At 42.7% G+C, this 16903-nt stretch overlaps 1 protein-coding gene across 2 annotated transcripts; it reads left to right on the forward strand.

The window, feature by feature from the left end:
• Positions 1 to 1749: 1749 nt before the first annotated feature.
• smox (spermine oxidase) lies at positions 1750 to 13650 on the forward strand. Of its 2 annotated transcripts, none has more exons than XR_012927327.1 (7): positions 1750 to 1860; positions 6365 to 6599; positions 7391 to 7617; positions 8896 to 9069; positions 9649 to 10375; positions 11431 to 11524; positions 12285 to 12422. XR_012927327.1 is itself a non-coding variant. In XM_076031634.1 (7 exons), exons 2-7 carry the CDS (start codon positions 6392 to 6394, stop codon positions 13256 to 13258), a joined length of 1650 nt encoding a protein of 549 aa, XP_075887749.1. In that variant the 5' UTR covers positions 1750 to 1860; positions 6365 to 6391; the 3' UTR covers positions 13259 to 13650. The 2 variants fall into 2 exon arrangements, 1 of the variants encoding a protein (XP_075887749.1); XM_076031634.1 differs by lacking the exon at positions 11431 to 11524 and adding an exon at positions 13106 to 13650 and having other exon boundaries at positions 12285 to 12445.
• The last annotated feature ends 3253 nt before the right edge of the window (positions 13651 to 16903 follow it).

Genomic DNA, 16903 nt, shown 5'->3' on the forward strand with positions numbered 1-16903 from the left:
AAACAATAAGATGCCCTTGTTTGTGTTAATTAAAAAAAAATAAATGAAATGGTGTGCAAAGCTTTGAGTTCTTTAAATGTAAATTTTGACTTTCACATTTGAGCTTAAACTTTAGCACTTGTAGGTGCGGTAGAAACTCGTTACAATGAATTAAAGCTACAGATGCCATTTGAGTTAATCACATCAAGTCCTTTTCAAAGTCGCTGCCCAAATAGAAAAAAAAAAAAGAAATTTGAGGTGACGGATCAAAGGGGAATCACTGCTGACGGTGAAGTACAACAATACTTTCAGCTGCAGGCCCACATGGTAAAACAACAATGCTAATGCAAACAAAGGCATTTAAAGTTCATAGTGAACTCTTACATTACAACTTTTTTAATTTGTCTACTGGTATGCACAAATCAGATTTTTCTGAATGTTCTGCTTTCCAGCAGAGTTGAATGGACTTTGTACCGCCCTGAAACCCTGAACGTTTTTATAATCCACGTGGAGGCTTTTTCCTTGTAAAAGGAAATCTGGTTTCTCCAACAGCAGATAACACTGAGAAAGCATTTAAAAGTATTGGGTTTGTGTCAGATGCAAAAAACAAGACAGATCAAATATACATGAGTTCATTAGTTGTTGTTGTTTTTAATTCATTTTGCAATTATCATTGTTGACAATGTTCACACTGTTCCCACAGTGACTTCATACATTATTCCAAAAAAAGGAAAGAGGGCTACATACACTTTGGCCATTTCACTAAAAAAAAAGATTTTGGGAAAAAAAACAAACAAAAAAACAATAACTTCTCAATATCAAGAAACGTATCATTTGAATTATTGTCCAACCAACATCCTCTTTTTGAGGAGGGAGAGGAAGGGAGGCATCCTAACAGATGGACTCAGGCGATTATTGACCTGCAGACAAACGGTGATGACATTTGAGTTGTGCGCCACACCAAGGAAACTGTCCAACATGACTTCCTGACGATTTGTGGCTTCGAAAACCCGTAGACAAAACAGCCGGGGTGGCCTTTCTGACACGATGAAGGGCTGACACGCCAAGACAAACACAGGCAACTTCCTCAGGGCTTTCCTACTGTACACCACACTGTGACACAAATCCCCCACCCTGACAGCTCCATTTGATAAGAGAGAGAGAGAGAAAAAAAGTCTTTGGAATAATGCACCTTTCTTCTCCCTTTTTTTTTGAAGCAGGGGTTTATTTTTGTACGTGTCCAGACAGACTGGGCTTATATTAGCCGGCCGTGTTTACACTATATAGTTCATTTCTGCCATGGCCCATTGTAGGTATCTATGTATAGCGCACACAGCCTGCGAGGATTATGTGAGGACAGCTATGCAGCCCTGTCTGTCTGGCAGAAACTGTGACACAGATGGTCGCAATCAAATCATGCCACCAGTACAATCATGTGTGTGGTTTAAGAATAAATGAAACGGAAAAACGATTCACGAATCGATTCACAAACAGTAAATGAGCTGCAGACCAGCTGCTTATATGATATTTAATCTGTTGTACATCTGTAATAAAGAGAAACAATATGATGATCTAACCCTAATAAATGTCTTTAAAGTGAACATAATCCTGCATATATGTTAAATGACATAGTTCTTGGAATACATTTGCCTAGGTGTGGGCATGTTTCGACTCTCACCGATTCCATACGTGCGCGTGTATCAGGTCAGCGGTGGGCGGGGCTCTGACGTCACCGGGGCTCATGTTTATTTAATAAGGAGGCAGCGGCCGGGAAAACTGGCTGCTTCTGGTTTCCAAGCATAAATACAAAGCGCAGCCGCTCAGAGGAGAAAACGGCACAAAGGGAAGCGAGGATTGAAAGCTGAAGACCAGGAGAGTCAGGTAAGCCGGCGGAAGGACAAAAACACATCTCACACAGCTGCCCACAGACATTTGTGGGTTTTTTTGTGCTTCATTTATTCACCGATGATGGCCTCAGCCGTCTTCGTTTTTTTTTGTTTTTTTTCATTCCCCCCCCCCCTCCTTTCCCCCCTTTTTTGTTAAGACAGCGTAACTACACGTCGCTGTTCAGCAGCTGGTGTTGTACAAATTGTAAGTGATGATGGGGGATAAACTACGTGACAGGTTGTTTGCGTACGTTAAACGGGCAAAAACAAAACGTGTGTACGCACAGCCACTCGCGCGCCCTTGATTAGTTTCTCAAATACTTCAAATCGGCCGTCGTGTAACGGGACATAGGAGCTGCGTTGATTCGACGGTTTTACGGTTTTTTACGCGTGATTCATCCGCTTCTAAGTGTTTTTCCATCCACTGAGCCGGTGACCATCACAGTTTGTTTTCTTTCCTCCCTCATCAGAGGAAATCGCTCGCAGTGACTCAGCCAAGTTTGTCCCAATGTGATGATGCCACTATGGCATCGCAGCAGCCCTGTCTATACGTGGCAGCAGGAGCTTTACGTCGACCTCCAGCTGCTTCCGCAGACCTGCCGACGACAACACAAAGAGCGACCACCGCTTATGTGTTCCGGGAGGGGATTCCCTGGCTCTTGTCTTTTGCTCAGCTTTTCGTCAAGTTTTCGCGTCTTTGTCCCGTCGTCCAATATCACAGAGGATATTTAAATAGCAGAGAAGCTGGGCCTTTCGGTCACCATCCGTCTCAAAACTTCGTCACGCAAAAACAATAGGGAAGTTTCCAACAACTTCGCCTGTTGTTCTTGTTTTGGTTTTTGTTTCTTCTAGAAACGGCGGAACTCAGCAATCGACAAAGGAGGTCCGATCGATTTAAGCATTCGAAACTGTTGCAAAACCAAGTGGTTAAATAGTATAATAGTATTTTGATAACTGAGAAGTCATATGTTTACTTGTTTACCATTACTTTGACTTTTACTTATTCTGTAGTTTGTTTTTGTTTTTTAACCTAAGTAGTGGGATAGAGAAAAACCCGAGTCAAATTCCTTTTTTGGCATGCACAAACTTGGTCAATAAAGCTGATTCTGATTCTGATTTGTTCATTCCACATTGGATATAAAAGACTATTAACGGAAAGGAATCATCTTTCACTAGGCTTATCGCCAACGTGGTTTTGTTTTTTTGAATCTTCGTGATTTTCTTGTTTTCACCCTCATCCACCACAGACACCACAGTGTCATTGTGTGGTCAGTTTGTCACTATACTATATGACACCGCTGCTATAACTATAGTGCGAGTCTTTGGGAATAGTGCAATTGTCCGAGGGCGCTTCAGAAACACACAGTGTGGTTAACAGTAGCACAGCTGGGCGAGCGTGCGTGCACGCGCGTGCACCACAATTCCATCATCGCTTCCCAGCTGAGGGAGAAGCAGAGCTGGGAAAGAAGTGTGGAATGTCTGACCCCCTTCAAAAACCCCTCTTGGCTTGGCTGCATGCATTTATTTGTTGATTTGTCTTTTATGCGGAAAGAATGCAGAAATGTTTGCTACTTCACCACTAGTGCGAGAGTGGTGTGGGGGTGACAGCCAGACAGAAGTGAGTGACACACCTGGAACCATTAAAAGACAAATGATACTCTGCCATCAGGGTGTGTCTTGAAGGAGACGCCCTGCAGACTAATTGCAGACGAACAATACTAGGGTGAGGATGTCCCGTCTGCCCACTGTTAAACCAAACACCCATAAGCTCAACCAGTTGTGGATTCACCAGTGGCCCGACCAGAGCAACACGATCTAGAGCTGTTGGGGCAATTGAATTCTGAGGTGGAGATTATTATACCCCGTTTACACTCAGTCAATGATAAAACATATTTCGCCACATTTGGCCACAAAGACAAGGCCACATGCTGCATGTTTGCTGACCTGTGTTGACGAGAAAATTAATTTCAAAGCAGAAACATGTAAATTATCCAGCCTGACATGGAAGAACACACCCGGCCAGAGAAAATACAGTTTTGTTTACTAACACAGCAAACCAATCTGATGCATGTCAAAGGGCACATGGTGAACCAGTGTGGCAGTGTCATGTTTCCTTCTCACCTACACACATCTCAAGCCTACACCCCCAAGTTTGGCGATGAGGAACGTGTCGCCCCCTTCTGGTGCTACAGCTTTGTTATTCTCATGTAATTCACACACATAGGTGTTGAAAAACCTCATATTGGCAAGTTGGTCTTGCAATTATTGAATCTGGGTCATATTTCTGAGGTGCATCATGCCACACACATTCCTGCTGTGTTCATAGACCCTCTGTGAAAATAGGACACAACGTTTAGCAACAACAATAGAAAAGCAACAACTAAGCAATCAACTACATACAACAAAACATGGTGCAGCAATTACACTTTGTGCAACATTGTGCTTTTATATGTGCTGCCCTTAGAAATAATGGTTGCGGCAGGATGGTGCTTAGTAACAGCAGTGAAAAGAATCAGTACTCAGTTTATGCATATACCTTCTATTGAGTGTAGAAAAAACCAACACAATATAATGAAATTTAAAATCGAAAAAGAGGACCTTCAATTCCCAGTTAGAGGTTTGACACCAATAGAATTTCTGCACCAAATAAAACTAACAACACCCAGAGGCTTTCCTTTAAGCCCAAAACTAGATTTACCAGGTTATACTGCAGGAAGCCAACCACAAATGACAGAGTCTTGTGCCAGAGGTAGTGATTCATTTCACAACAATCAAAACCAAAATCGCCCTAAAGCCACTCCCAAATATTCGTAACACCGGTATGACAGTTTCCTGGTTATAATGGCATTATTTAGCTTGTTCCGCAAACTAAAATAATGCAAGTATGTGTCAAGCTGTCTTCACCTATCCAGCCGCGGGCCTTTGTTGGTTGTGGAAGAATTTTACCACAGAAAATTCTCGTGTCATTTCTAGTTTAAACATCATGGATTTAAACAATTTCAAGCAATGCTGTCAGCTGACTGCCTCAAGCCGACAACTTGACAGTTTATGAAAAGTCAAAGGAAGTCACGATGGTGACTGTCCTTTGTGACGAAGGCCTATAATTGCGGCAAATGTTTTGCATGGATGTGTCAGTCACAAGATGGCAAGCGTATGGCCCAGTGTTGTGTGTTTGGTGTTGCAGAGGTGACAGAGCAGGGAGCTCGTCTGCGTGTGTAATTGTTTTGGTAACAGCTGCAGTCCCCACTCAGAGAACCTAAAATTGATTCTAGAGTGTCAGGTCGAGGAAACAGAACTGTTTTCTGTCAAACTGGTTCCTTTTTGCATCTCTCTCTCTCAACCATGGTTTTCCGGGGAATGTCTCCCAATCATGATTTGAGACACACACAGTTGTAGCTGTCTATAAAAACAACAGCATGCATGTTTAGGTAAAGATATCGCAACATAATCTAAACCTGAAAAACAAAAGGGATTGTGATGGGACATGAACATTTTGGTGAAGGCTAAAAAAAAAAAGAATTCTTTAAGCTATGAAGAACAAAGTCTGTAATTAAGGTTATCTCTTTTAAAGGCAGCTGGGTTCTATTACAGGGTATGCCGTTACCTTATCAGCTGTAAATGAGCTCTGTTTAAGTCAGCACGTAATTAGAAACAAGACAAATGACGTTTCAACGAGACCAAAAAGTCTGCAGTAAAACCATAGTTAGTGTAATTGAAGGGCCACTTCAGCCTCTTGGTTTACCCGAGCCAACTACATTTTCAGACATACATAATTCTGTGTTCATCCCAGGTTGATGACGCAAGTTGATTATTGTTCCTCCCTGCAAACACTTAAAAGTATAGGCTTGAGATTTTCTCAGTTGCTTTGTTTTAATGTTAAACTGCCAGGACTCAGAAAGAAGGAAGAAGAATTGTATCCTTTTTACTTGAAGTACAGGCGTTCCTCAAAGCTGTGGTTTGAGTCCTATTTCATTTTTGGTTTATTCTTTTTTAACTTTCGTATTCAAAGCTAAAATAATAGATAAAATGTTTTTTTAAACCATCTGCTCTAAGTAATTCTGAGTTCAAGTACAAGTTTGAGGCAGAGTTATAAATAAACAATGTTTTTGTTCTGAACCAAGAGATTTAACGCTTGGTTTTCTTTATAGCTCATGTAGGCTGGTTTTCAAAATAGTAGATGTTACATATTCATGGAGCAATCACGTTAAAACCCTCTCAACTAGTGGCCCTTTAATTTTCTTTGTGTTTGGTATTTCAATTTTTTTCGAGGATAATACAGGCACTGTATAAATGAGTTTCAAAAAGATCTCAACACAACTTTTGTTGATGACATACATATTAAATACTTGCACAACATACATAGTTCATGTTGACAATTTGTTCGAAGTGTTCACAATCCAACCACAGGAAGCCGGTTTGGCATGATATAAAACCTGTGATTGATTGGTGATTAAGTAATATAACATTTATATTATGTGGTCGTTTTTTTCCCCCCCCAGAATCAATCGAAGAGGAGGTTGGACGGCATGCAAAGTTGTGACATTTCCTCAGACAGCACTGATGATCCTCTTAGAAGTGGCTTACGCATTTATCCGCAGCCTCGAATAGTAGTAGTTGGTGCTGGTTTGGCCGGCCTTGCAGCAGCGAAGACATTGCTTGAGAACGGCTTCACTGATGTCACGATCCTAGAAGCATCCGACCACATCGGTGGGAGAGTTCAAAGTGTTCAGCACGGTAAGATGACATTCGTCTGTTTACTTGTGCATGTTATCTTATGCACTAAACCAAAACACAAACTATGCCCATTACTAAATAACACGTGTTGTTTCTTAGTTCCAAAGCTTGTTTAAGGTTACGAAAATCAAAACAGGGAGCCAACAACAGTATATTTGAGCTTCAGCTTTATTACTCTTTTTTGCATGAAAGTATTTCTTCATTTCTTTTTGATGAACTTTAGATGATCTTCAGACAGGGTATTGGATAAGCAGCAAATTCAAATCTCAACATAAGTTACTCACTCTCAAAAAAGTGTGTCAAAGTAAAATCTTTTGATATTCAAATTGGTGCCAAGGAGGTTCAAACGGCTGTGGTTTGCCGGCGGAACAACGGAGGCTTTTGTGTTCCCATTGTCCGATAAAAAGACTCACTCGAAAAAATACTTTTCCCAAGCAACAAGCAACAATTTCACTTTGTCTTGACCCGCACAAAGCCACATTTACAGCTGATGCACGAATAAATGTGCTGATACAAGTTGCAGTCCATTGGAATCTCGCTGTAGAAACGCCATCAAATCTGTAGGAAATCTTTGTTAACTTTGCCTGTGGCAACGATCGTAAAGAGGTCACATGCGCATGCGAATCATGTAACGCACTCTTCCCTATGTGCCAGGCATGAGGACACCAGTTTGTACAGAAAACACATTATGTAATCACCTTGTTATTTTTTTAAATGTAAAAAAAGAAGAAAGAAAAACATACAGAATTCAACTCACATGCCCACCTGTGTTCTATTTTTTCCTTCGCCAGGAAAAGCAACTTTGGAGCTTGGAGCCACCTGGATCCATGGAGCTTATGGGAACCCAGTCTACCACCTGGCAGAGGAAAACAGGCTGCTGGAGCACACCACTGATGGGGAGAGGAGCGTGGGGCGCATCAGCCTGTTCACCAAGAACGGTGTGGCTCACTACCAGACCAATGCCGGGACGAGGATCCCCAAAGACCTGGTGGAGGAGTTCAGTGATCTGTACAACGAGGTGAGGGCGACGGGCAGATGTTGCCGCATGGACTCAGTCTTGCGTGCGTAAACAAATCCATGTAACACGAGAGGCCACTGGGCCGCAGCTTCAGCGGTTTAGGACCGCTCTGAGTGTCAATAGAGCGCTTGTAAAACAATTATTGCCGGGGCTGAATGTTGAATATTACTCTGTCCTATCAAGATTGAACGAAATGTAATTAACCCGAGTAGTGATCATCAGATACAGGGCCAACGATGACCTCTGCTCAACTAATGATTATAGTGTTGATAGTGTGTGTCTATTGTCAATGCAGTACATAGGGGAACTTTAAAATTGTTCAGCATCAAATTACTGAAGAAGCCTGTTTTATTCTCGTATATTGACAACATGTGTCATTACTTATTAATAATAATAATGATAATGATAATAAATTAGACTTATGTAACGTTTTTTTGGACACTCAAAGACTTCAGTTTTGTATTTGACACAATCTTAGTTACAGAAACTGCAATTTAATTCAAATGCTCGGGATGTGATCGTTGGTCTGTTCCTTTTATTTTGGCGACGCCTGCAATCACTGCATTGATTGGAGCAAATAATCCCGTTGTCTACTGTCGGTACATGTTTTGAGTTTGTTGAAAAAGCTCGTTTCGATGCTCGTGAACAAATATTTTCAAACATCCATTGCAGTTATTTTTCAACAGTGTTTGTAGGATTTTTTTTATTTGAGAAAAGCTTATGACATTCAGACCTCCTTCCTCTCTCTTACATACATTTAAGAGACACCTTACAAACTGCTGCTATTAGTCATCTCGATGTTTCTCTTGCCCTTTTTTCTCTACTCACATCCACACGATGCGGGCCCGCACATCTCACAGCCCACACGCTGACTCGACTTGCCTCTGCACTCTTAGTTCTCTTTTCCTGCGTCTAGTCTGTCCGCTTCCCGTAAGATGAGGCAAAAAAAAGAAGAAGAAAAAAAGCCATGTCACAGGGTCACCCAACGTTTTTCACCTTTTGTATTTCAGCTTCTCACTTGAATGTTTGCATGGTCTTGATTTAAAACTATATTTGTCTCCTCCAGCCATTAGATCAGCACCAGTGTTGAACATTCAGTCTGTGAGGCTCTAAGTCTACAGTGATAAATAACTGAGAACTGTGCTTTAACATCTAATTCTATCAAGATAAGAATCAAGCTAACTTTGAACTTTGATCCTCCTAGTTCTTTAGGACACATTGTTCCTCATTCCACATCCTGCTGAGTGCTATTTTTCTCTGAACTTCTGCACTCTCAAGGTATACAAGCTGACTCAGGAGTTCTTCCAGAACGGGAAGCCTGTCTGCACGGAGAGCCAGAACAGCGTCGGTGTCTTCACGCGGGACTTGGTGCGCAAGAGGATCACGATGGATCCGGATGATTCTGAGAACACCAAGAAACTCAAACTGTCAATGCTGGAACAGTACCTCAAGGTGTTGTGCTAGTTCCTCTCAGTGCTTCTTTTCATTGTGAAAAAATGTTCAATTACAAAGAAGTTTGCCACAACATTAGCTCTCAGTGGAAATTAAACAATCAAGGTAGACCATTAGATGGTCCCTCTGAAAATAATTCTGAGGATCTACTGAATAGAGGTTGTATGTGGGTAAATTATTCTGGTTGTGTACTGGAAAAAATAAAACAATTGAGTTATTACTGTGGAGATCCTTGGAGCCACCGAGGGGATAGAACATTTCTGCAAAAATCATCAAAACAAGCTCTGAATGGAGGAAAAATCAAATTTCTACTCATGAAAAAAAGAAAGGGAAGTTGCTTTGCCACTGTTTGATAAAAACTAGATTTTTAGTAAGCCAGAGCAAGTCATTTCTCAGGAAAACAACTCTCAGCTTATCCTTTTGCCCTTGTTTCCGAGAGGATGACCTAAAAAAACAACACGTGTTCTGATTGTGTGTCATTGTATCCTGACGTTTGCTGCGTGAATTCAGCACATCTGCAAACATTTTTCCGCGCATGCGATGAGCGTTCAAGTGAGCTCGCTATGCTCTGCGTTTCAGGTGGAAAGCTGTGAAAGCAGCTCCCCCAACATGGACGAGGTGTCTCTGAGCGAGTTCGGCGAGTGGACGGAGATCCCTGGTGCGCACTTCGTCATTCCCGACGGTTTCATCAAGGTCGTGGAGCTGCTGGCCCAGGACATCCCGTCCGGCACCATCTGCCTTAGCAAACCCGTCCGCAGCATCCACTGGAACTACTCCGCCCGGCGCCGCGAGCAGGAGAGGGGCGGCGACCACAACGAGAACCGAAACGCCAGCCAACAACCTCACAAGGACCCCCTGATCCTGGGTCACCCCGTTTACATAGAGTGCGAGGACGAGGAGTGGATCGCGGCCGACCACGTTATCATGACGGCCTCCCTGGGCGTCCTGAAGGAGCACCACAAAACCCTGTTCTCGCCATCGCTGCCCGAGGACAAGGTGCACGCCATCGAGAAGCTGGGCATCAGCACCACCGACAAGATATTCCTGGAGTTCGAGGAGCCCTTCTGGAGCCCCGAGTGCAACAGCATCCACTTTGTGTGGGAGGACGAGGCGCAGCTGGAGCATCAGGCCTACCCCGAGGAGCTCTGGTACAAGAAGATCTGCAGCTTCGACGTGCTCTACCCGCCCGAGCGCTACGGCTACATGCTAAGCGGTTGGATCTGCGGGCAGGAGGCGCTCTACATGGAGCGCTGCGACGACGAGACCGTGGCCGAGACCTGCACCGAGCTGCTGAGGCGCTTCACGGGTGGGCATGGGCGCACGCACGCACTCACACACACACGCACGCACTCACACACACACGCACGCACTCACACAAGGGGTAAAGGGGGTGGAGCGTTGCGGGACGGATGATATCTAGTGCGAATCCTGTTCCCACCACAGAGGCTCTGGTGAGTTGACAGTTGACTCTCTAGAAATCCTCGACACATGAGCTCAGCCTGTAATTTTTCTGTCTCATTCATCCCCACATAAGATTCTCTAATCTCTCTCTGTAACTGTTCCAGAACCAGTGGGCTACCTGAGGGGAAGCTGAGGAACTCAATAAACAGATGGTTCTGGGAAGCAGCCCTTTGTGATGTCACAAAGAGCACAATAGCTCACTGATACCGCTCCCGGGTTTCGTGTCCACCCCTGCCAGCATGCAGTTGAACATAACATCATAACATTTTTTGTTTTCATCCTCTTCCAAACACACGGGTAAGGTAGAACAAAGCATCATCACTTTTAGCTGGAAGGTGTGTGTGTGTGTGTGTAGGGGGGAGGAGGTCGCAGGGGGGTGGGTTGTGGGAAACTGTAAACAGAGGGCTAAATCCCGTTTTTGGGAAACAGGGAAGTTGTAGGATAATTAATTGTGTGATGCTGCTCTACTGGAGTGGGGGATGGAAATGGAAACTGGGTTTATACAAACAAAGCGTTGCTTTGAGTGTATAAATCAATTCATTTTCAGGCTTTGCTATAATTCGTGAGGCTTTCACAAAAAAGGTTCATTCACCTAAAACAAAAAAAAAAAAGCTATAAACCTACTTGACTAGGCAGGGACAGTCAGCACAGTGACTCATGCGAACCAAGGCCACGCTGAGGTCACAGGGTAAACTGCAGCCGTGACGCGTGCTGCTTTTTCATACAGATAGCGGCGGTGACTCAGGTGTCAGGTGCTTTTGTGTCCTGTGAACTGCAGCTAAATGAGCCAAACGCCACACGGTCATATTGAAAGTACATTCGCTGAAATTAACATTATATAATCACTCCCCCTCCCCCCGCCCTTCTATTTTTTTTCAACCTTTATTCATAACCTCACAGATCCCCGGGAGACAGGACGTTTACGCCTGTCCAGTAAATGAAAACTGGGACAAAGGGAAGCGATAGACTCGGCTGTCTTGCCGCTACCAGGAAGGTTGACTAAGGTGTTGCTCGCATGCCTGACACACCTCTGCCGCCACATCCTACGCAAAAACAAGATGGGTGGGTGGGGGTTAGAAACACGTGTCGCTGCAGGCAAAGTAGGGCAGGTCATCATCAACACGCAGCGTCTCACACTGCCAGGTCGCTTTTACTGGGGGGTGAAAAAAAAAAGAAGAGAATGGCGTTGCTGGAAAGAGGTTTACGTGACACAGCCGGGATGACACGGCCGCTAGAATCAGGGATGCGGCGAGAGAAACGGCACCGATTATGGCTCAGGCAGAGCGGTTGCCTCATAAATGGGTCAGAGTGTGTGTGTGTGTGTGTGTGTGTGTGTGTGTGTGTATGTGTGTATGTGTGTGTGTGTGTGTGTGCGCGAGCAGAAACAGAGCGTCGTTCATAATGAGGTCGGCGGACCTCCTATACACGCTGCAGCTATAGGATCCTGATATAATGCTGGCTCTGCGCCAAGCCACCCCACCCCCATCGCCCATCCACACCATAAACACACACGCGCGCGCGTGCACAGACACATGCATGCACGGATAGGTTTTTTTTCATTCGGGTCAATATGGTTTAATCCCTTCATCTAGAGCTTAATTACATATAGACCCACTGGTGCCAGTCTACTCACAGGTCATGAGTTGATGAGTGTTTGCAGATTGAACAGTCAAGCCACTGGCTTTCCACTGGCAGTGGCCACGGTATCAGATTAAAGTGTTCTGACTCTGTCCCTTCCGTCCGTCCGTCTGCAGGGAACCCCGACATTCCAAAGCCGTGCCGCGTCCTGCGCTCCTCCTGGGGCAGTAACCCCCTGATTCAAGGCTCCTACTCCTTCACCCGGGTGGGGTCCAGCGGCGGCGACTTTGAGAGGCTGGCCACGCCACTGCCCGACTCCAACACCACCAAGGCCACGGTAAGGACAACAACCGCACGTCATTTTAGGCTTTGGTGTGATCGGCCTCTTATGAGTCAAGACGGTTCGGCGTTTTCCACAATAGTGGTGTAAAAACCAACTTCTGTGCTATTTATTGCTTGGCTTTTTTCCTGAAAGATGCTGTGTGAGACAACACGTCTGATTGGCCGCTTGTTGGATGTGATAGACGGGAGAGTTTCCCAATTACCTTTTGAGTTTGGCTTCCCTTTTTCAAATCCCTTCTGTGCTTTATGGGCTTTTTATTGCAGCCAGATGGATACGGAGATAATTCTGAGGGATTTAGAAAAGGTTCCATTTGGTGTGTCAGTTGAGTGTTGCACATATGTCAGATGACATGCCTGCTATTAGATGAGGTTAAAACCATTGGCCATTGGGATTAACAACCTCATCTGTTTCCCCCCACCAGTTGTTGGGCAAAACATGTCTCTGACTCTCTCATACTGAATTGCCTTTAAAGTAAAAGTCCCCTCCATAAAAAGTCATTATTAACCTTGTACGCCCAGACAATGGTTAAAAGGAAATAGAACACAAAAAATGTGCAGAGAGGCTGAAATATGTCACGGTGACGCTGATGGATGTTGTTTTGCCTCGCCTTCCTTCCCTCCCTTTATCTTCTCCCATCTCCTCCTCCCTCCTCAGCCTCTGCAGATCCTGTTCGCTGGAGAGGCCACCCACAGAAAATACTATTCCACTACCCACGGCGCTCTGCTGTCGGGACAGAGGGAGGCCACTCGTTTGATAGAGATGTACCAGGACTTACAGAGAGTGCAAACCACACAGCCTAATATGTAAAATAAAATGATTCTCTTAGTAGAAAAAAATAGAAACTGTTGAGTTTTAAATTGTTGTTTTTTTTAATCTGATTAAGTTATACACCTAGCTCGGGCATTATTACAGTCATAAATGAGTATGGTCTGTATTGTACTGTAGATTCAAATCACTTTTATTTCAGACGTACTGTTTAAAAGTTGCCAATGGTGCTGTCATTTTTCATTTCAATTCATGTTTCTTTTACTCAGTAATTTGCATTTTTTTTTTAACATGTTTGTAATAACAGTATTTGTAATTTAACGTTTTTTGTAAGTGCCTTCTGTATGTAACATTGTTCTTTGAGAAATAATGGAAATGCTAAATACAAATCAAAAAAAGGTTTAACAAAATTAAAGTTATATGATCCCTTTAAATGGCCATTTTCATTATGCTTAATTCAACAAAAGAGACTAACATGAGCCTCCCTTATTTTCCCAGTTTTGTCTCTTTAAATATTTTCCTAGAAATACTCAGCGCCATTTCCAAAAACAATTTCCACTCACTTTACTATTTTGGCGTCCTTTTCACTCAAGGGCAAAGCACAAAGTCAGTGCACGTGGAAAGAAAAGAAAAGCCTCCAAAGCCACAATACCTGATCCCAGCTCTCGCTTGTGCTGGACAACAGTGTTAATCCTCTTCACTGGTCACAAACAGTCTGAAATACAGGAGCAGAAATCAGTGGAACTAGTTTTGAAAACATGTCTGCTTATATATGACATCTCCTATATAGAAGGAGATGTCATATAGAAATACCAAAGATATTTTGGTATTTCTATATAAGAGATGACATGTATGGCACCTATATATAATTTACAAAGTACAAACACATTTTATCTACAAACACTGGCACGTTATTAGTGCAGAAAACAGTTTAAATAAATAAATAAAGGTCCTGATTCTCTTGAGATTTCAACATTTCAGATAAAAAGGAAAACATCAACACCCGATTTCTACCGGCTTGTCAATAATTGCAGTCCATCTACAAGTTCCGTCTAACACATGTAAACAATTCCAGCACACAAGCATACGGCCTCTTGCAAAATCCGGCCGCTAGAGGGCACAATTTCCTCAAAGCGAGCCTCAGTCACAAGGTAATTCCAGTGTAAACCGGAGCTCTGAGTGACGACTACAATTGCTGATCGAGGAAATATTGGACAAGACTCCTGCCGACCTGACGTGATGCATAAAATCAGGTAGACGGAATTACGAATTCCGCCGGACAGGCGGCGTCATGACGTCAACAACGCGACGTCATGATGATTCGGCCCGTCACGTGTTGCGCTCTCTGCCCGCTGTGGCTGCTAACGACCTGCCTTCGAGGTCACGGAGCTTCCTCCCTCTCTCCTGTCCTAACCATGGAAGCCCACTTCCGCCATTAAAAAGCTCATTCAAAGAAAAGACGAAAACTTAGCCATGGAAAAAATAAAACAAAACCTGATAAATCTAAACGATGAGATTTAAGTCAAAATTTTCAAGATAAAACATTTCAAAATTACGACATAAAAAGTAGAAATGTCCTTATCATGTGTCATGGTTCAACCACTCGTTGCCAACGCTAACAAAGCCTGTTCAAATTGGAGTCTAACTGACAGGGAAATGTAACTATGCAGAGGAAGTAGCAAGGCCATATGTCTGCTCTCACTTAGTCACTTGTCATCCACAGGTCAGTTATGCTTTCCTTCAATCCATTCCTTCAGGTGTGCAAATTATCAAGACTTGAAATGGTGACATATGGTAGTGGATAAAACAGCTGACAAAGTTGAAAACATTGACCCCCTTTGCCTCCAAAACACGTTTTCATTTCATAATGTTCATAAAATACACAACAGATGTCAGATTAAGTCACTCTTCTTCTTCTTCTTCTTCTATTTCTTCTTCTTCTTCTTCTTGTTATTATTATTATTTCGAGAAAGATCTTTGACCTGAAGTATGTGTATATTTATAGCTGCGCAATGAGAGCTAAAGTTAAAAAGGTCTTTGCATTGCCATAAAATGCATCTTACACCTAACATTTGAAATAGAGTAATGACCACAGGAAATCCGGGTAACAAAGGGAGAAATTATACAGAGTGGTATGGCCAGGAAAAGGCTTCCAATAGACAGAACTGTTCAATTGTGAGATTGGACACTTTCAACACAAATGTCCAAAAAGCAGTGACTCGTGGTTTGTTGCGTTAAATCTGACAACACACTTGTCTAAATTTAGACAATAGATTTTTCAATAGTCAAATTACATTTTATCTTTTCCAGTGTATTCAATAACATTTTGAAATTGAAAAAAGAGCTGAACGTACATACAATTTAAAGCAGTTTTATTGATGACAGCAGATGGGTGAAAATGGGTAGTAAAACATTTCCATCTATTGCCGTCATCATAGAAGGCTGATCATCTTAGCTTTGTGGAAGTTTTTTTCCCCCCATTCAGGATCCTTTCTGTCGTTGTGACAACACAGATGAAGTTAATGGACTGATTGGCAAACCTGTCGACGGCATCAAAAATGACAAAAATACAAAGATCAACTGCACACTTAATTGCCCAGATAAGTGTTGAGGTAATGTGTAAAATACTATTCAGATGGACGGGCAGAGTACAATCATTCATACATAAATATGTACAGAGGTACATGAACACTCAGCCACTGTTTTTCAATTGCACTGTAAAATACATGGGCGTTCACTGCAACAGAGGAAGATGCAATGTAAAGTGAGACATTAAATAATAAAATAAAATTGACTAAGGAAGCACTTGGCTTTATAGGCAACGCTCCAACCCCAAGAAATAAATTAGCAAATGTTACTGCTGTATCTTAGGCAAGTGGAGAATGACTTACAAAAAAAATAATAAATAAATAAAAAATCTGCAGCTTCAGAGCAGACAGACTCTGTAACATCATCAGCAGGTCCATCTTCACAATAAAGCCAATGTAGTGTTGGGAGCATGGAATCAACATCAAAAACCGCAGAGGCAAAGCAAAGACAGATATAAAGGATGAGAATAAGGTCACATCGACAATGAACCTTAAAAAGCACTTTGACGTCTTTAAATCGGTTTCAGTCCTCCTGTCGGGCAAGATGTGAGAGATGCAGTTAGAACAGACTGACTGTGGGTCACCTCTGTCGCAAAGCTTGGATGTGGTTCCCGTCTTTTCCAGAAATCCACCTCCCCTATGAAGTTAACCACGTGTGTAAATAGTCTGTTTGACAGGCCAGGCAGATAGGAAGAGTGTTATTTCTGACTTAGATGACCAACGGGCTGATAAAAATGTTCCGCAACAAAAGTGCATCAATATATTTATAATGAACATAAAAACAGCACTTTTATAATAAACATCTGAAATATCTTCTTTTTTTAAACTCACTAGTGCAACAACAGACTAGGTCAAAGAAAGAGAAACTTTTTAAACCTGCAGGCAATCAAAGCTCTTTAAACATCTACTTATTTTCTGGTCACAGTAGCAGAACAGTTAAGAAGGCAACTCAATGATTGATGCTCAACACAAACATGCCAACATTATACACAGCGCTCTTTTTTTTTTTATAGAAATAAATAGCTGAATTATCCTCTTCATAATAATTTCCATCTCTATATGAATCTGATGCACATTTAATATAAAGTATCTATGACAC

This window comes from Nelusetta ayraudi, unplaced genomic scaffold (genome assembly GCF_046127955.1).
Source record: "Nelusetta ayraudi isolate G7.1 ecotype Tasmania unplaced genomic scaffold, CSIRO-AGI_Nayr_v1 ptg000004l, whole genome shotgun sequence".
NCBI classification, from domain to species: Eukaryota; Metazoa; Chordata; class Actinopteri; order Tetraodontiformes; family Monacanthidae; genus Nelusetta; species Nelusetta ayraudi.

Bases quoted from the DNA above. Each gene is read 5' to 3' on its own strand.
- smox (XM_076031634.1), top strand. From the start codon at position 6,392: ATGCAAAGTTGTGACATTTCCTCAGACAGCACTGATGATCCTCTTAGA. The intron at 7,618-8,895 runs GTGAGGGCGACG...TGCACTCTCAAG, and splicing joins TCAGTGATCTGTACAACGAG to GTATACAAGCTGACTCAGGA. The intron at 12,446-13,105 runs GTAAGGACAACA...CTCCCTCCTCAG, and splicing joins CCAACACCACCAAGGCCACG to CCTCTGCAGATCCTGTTCGC.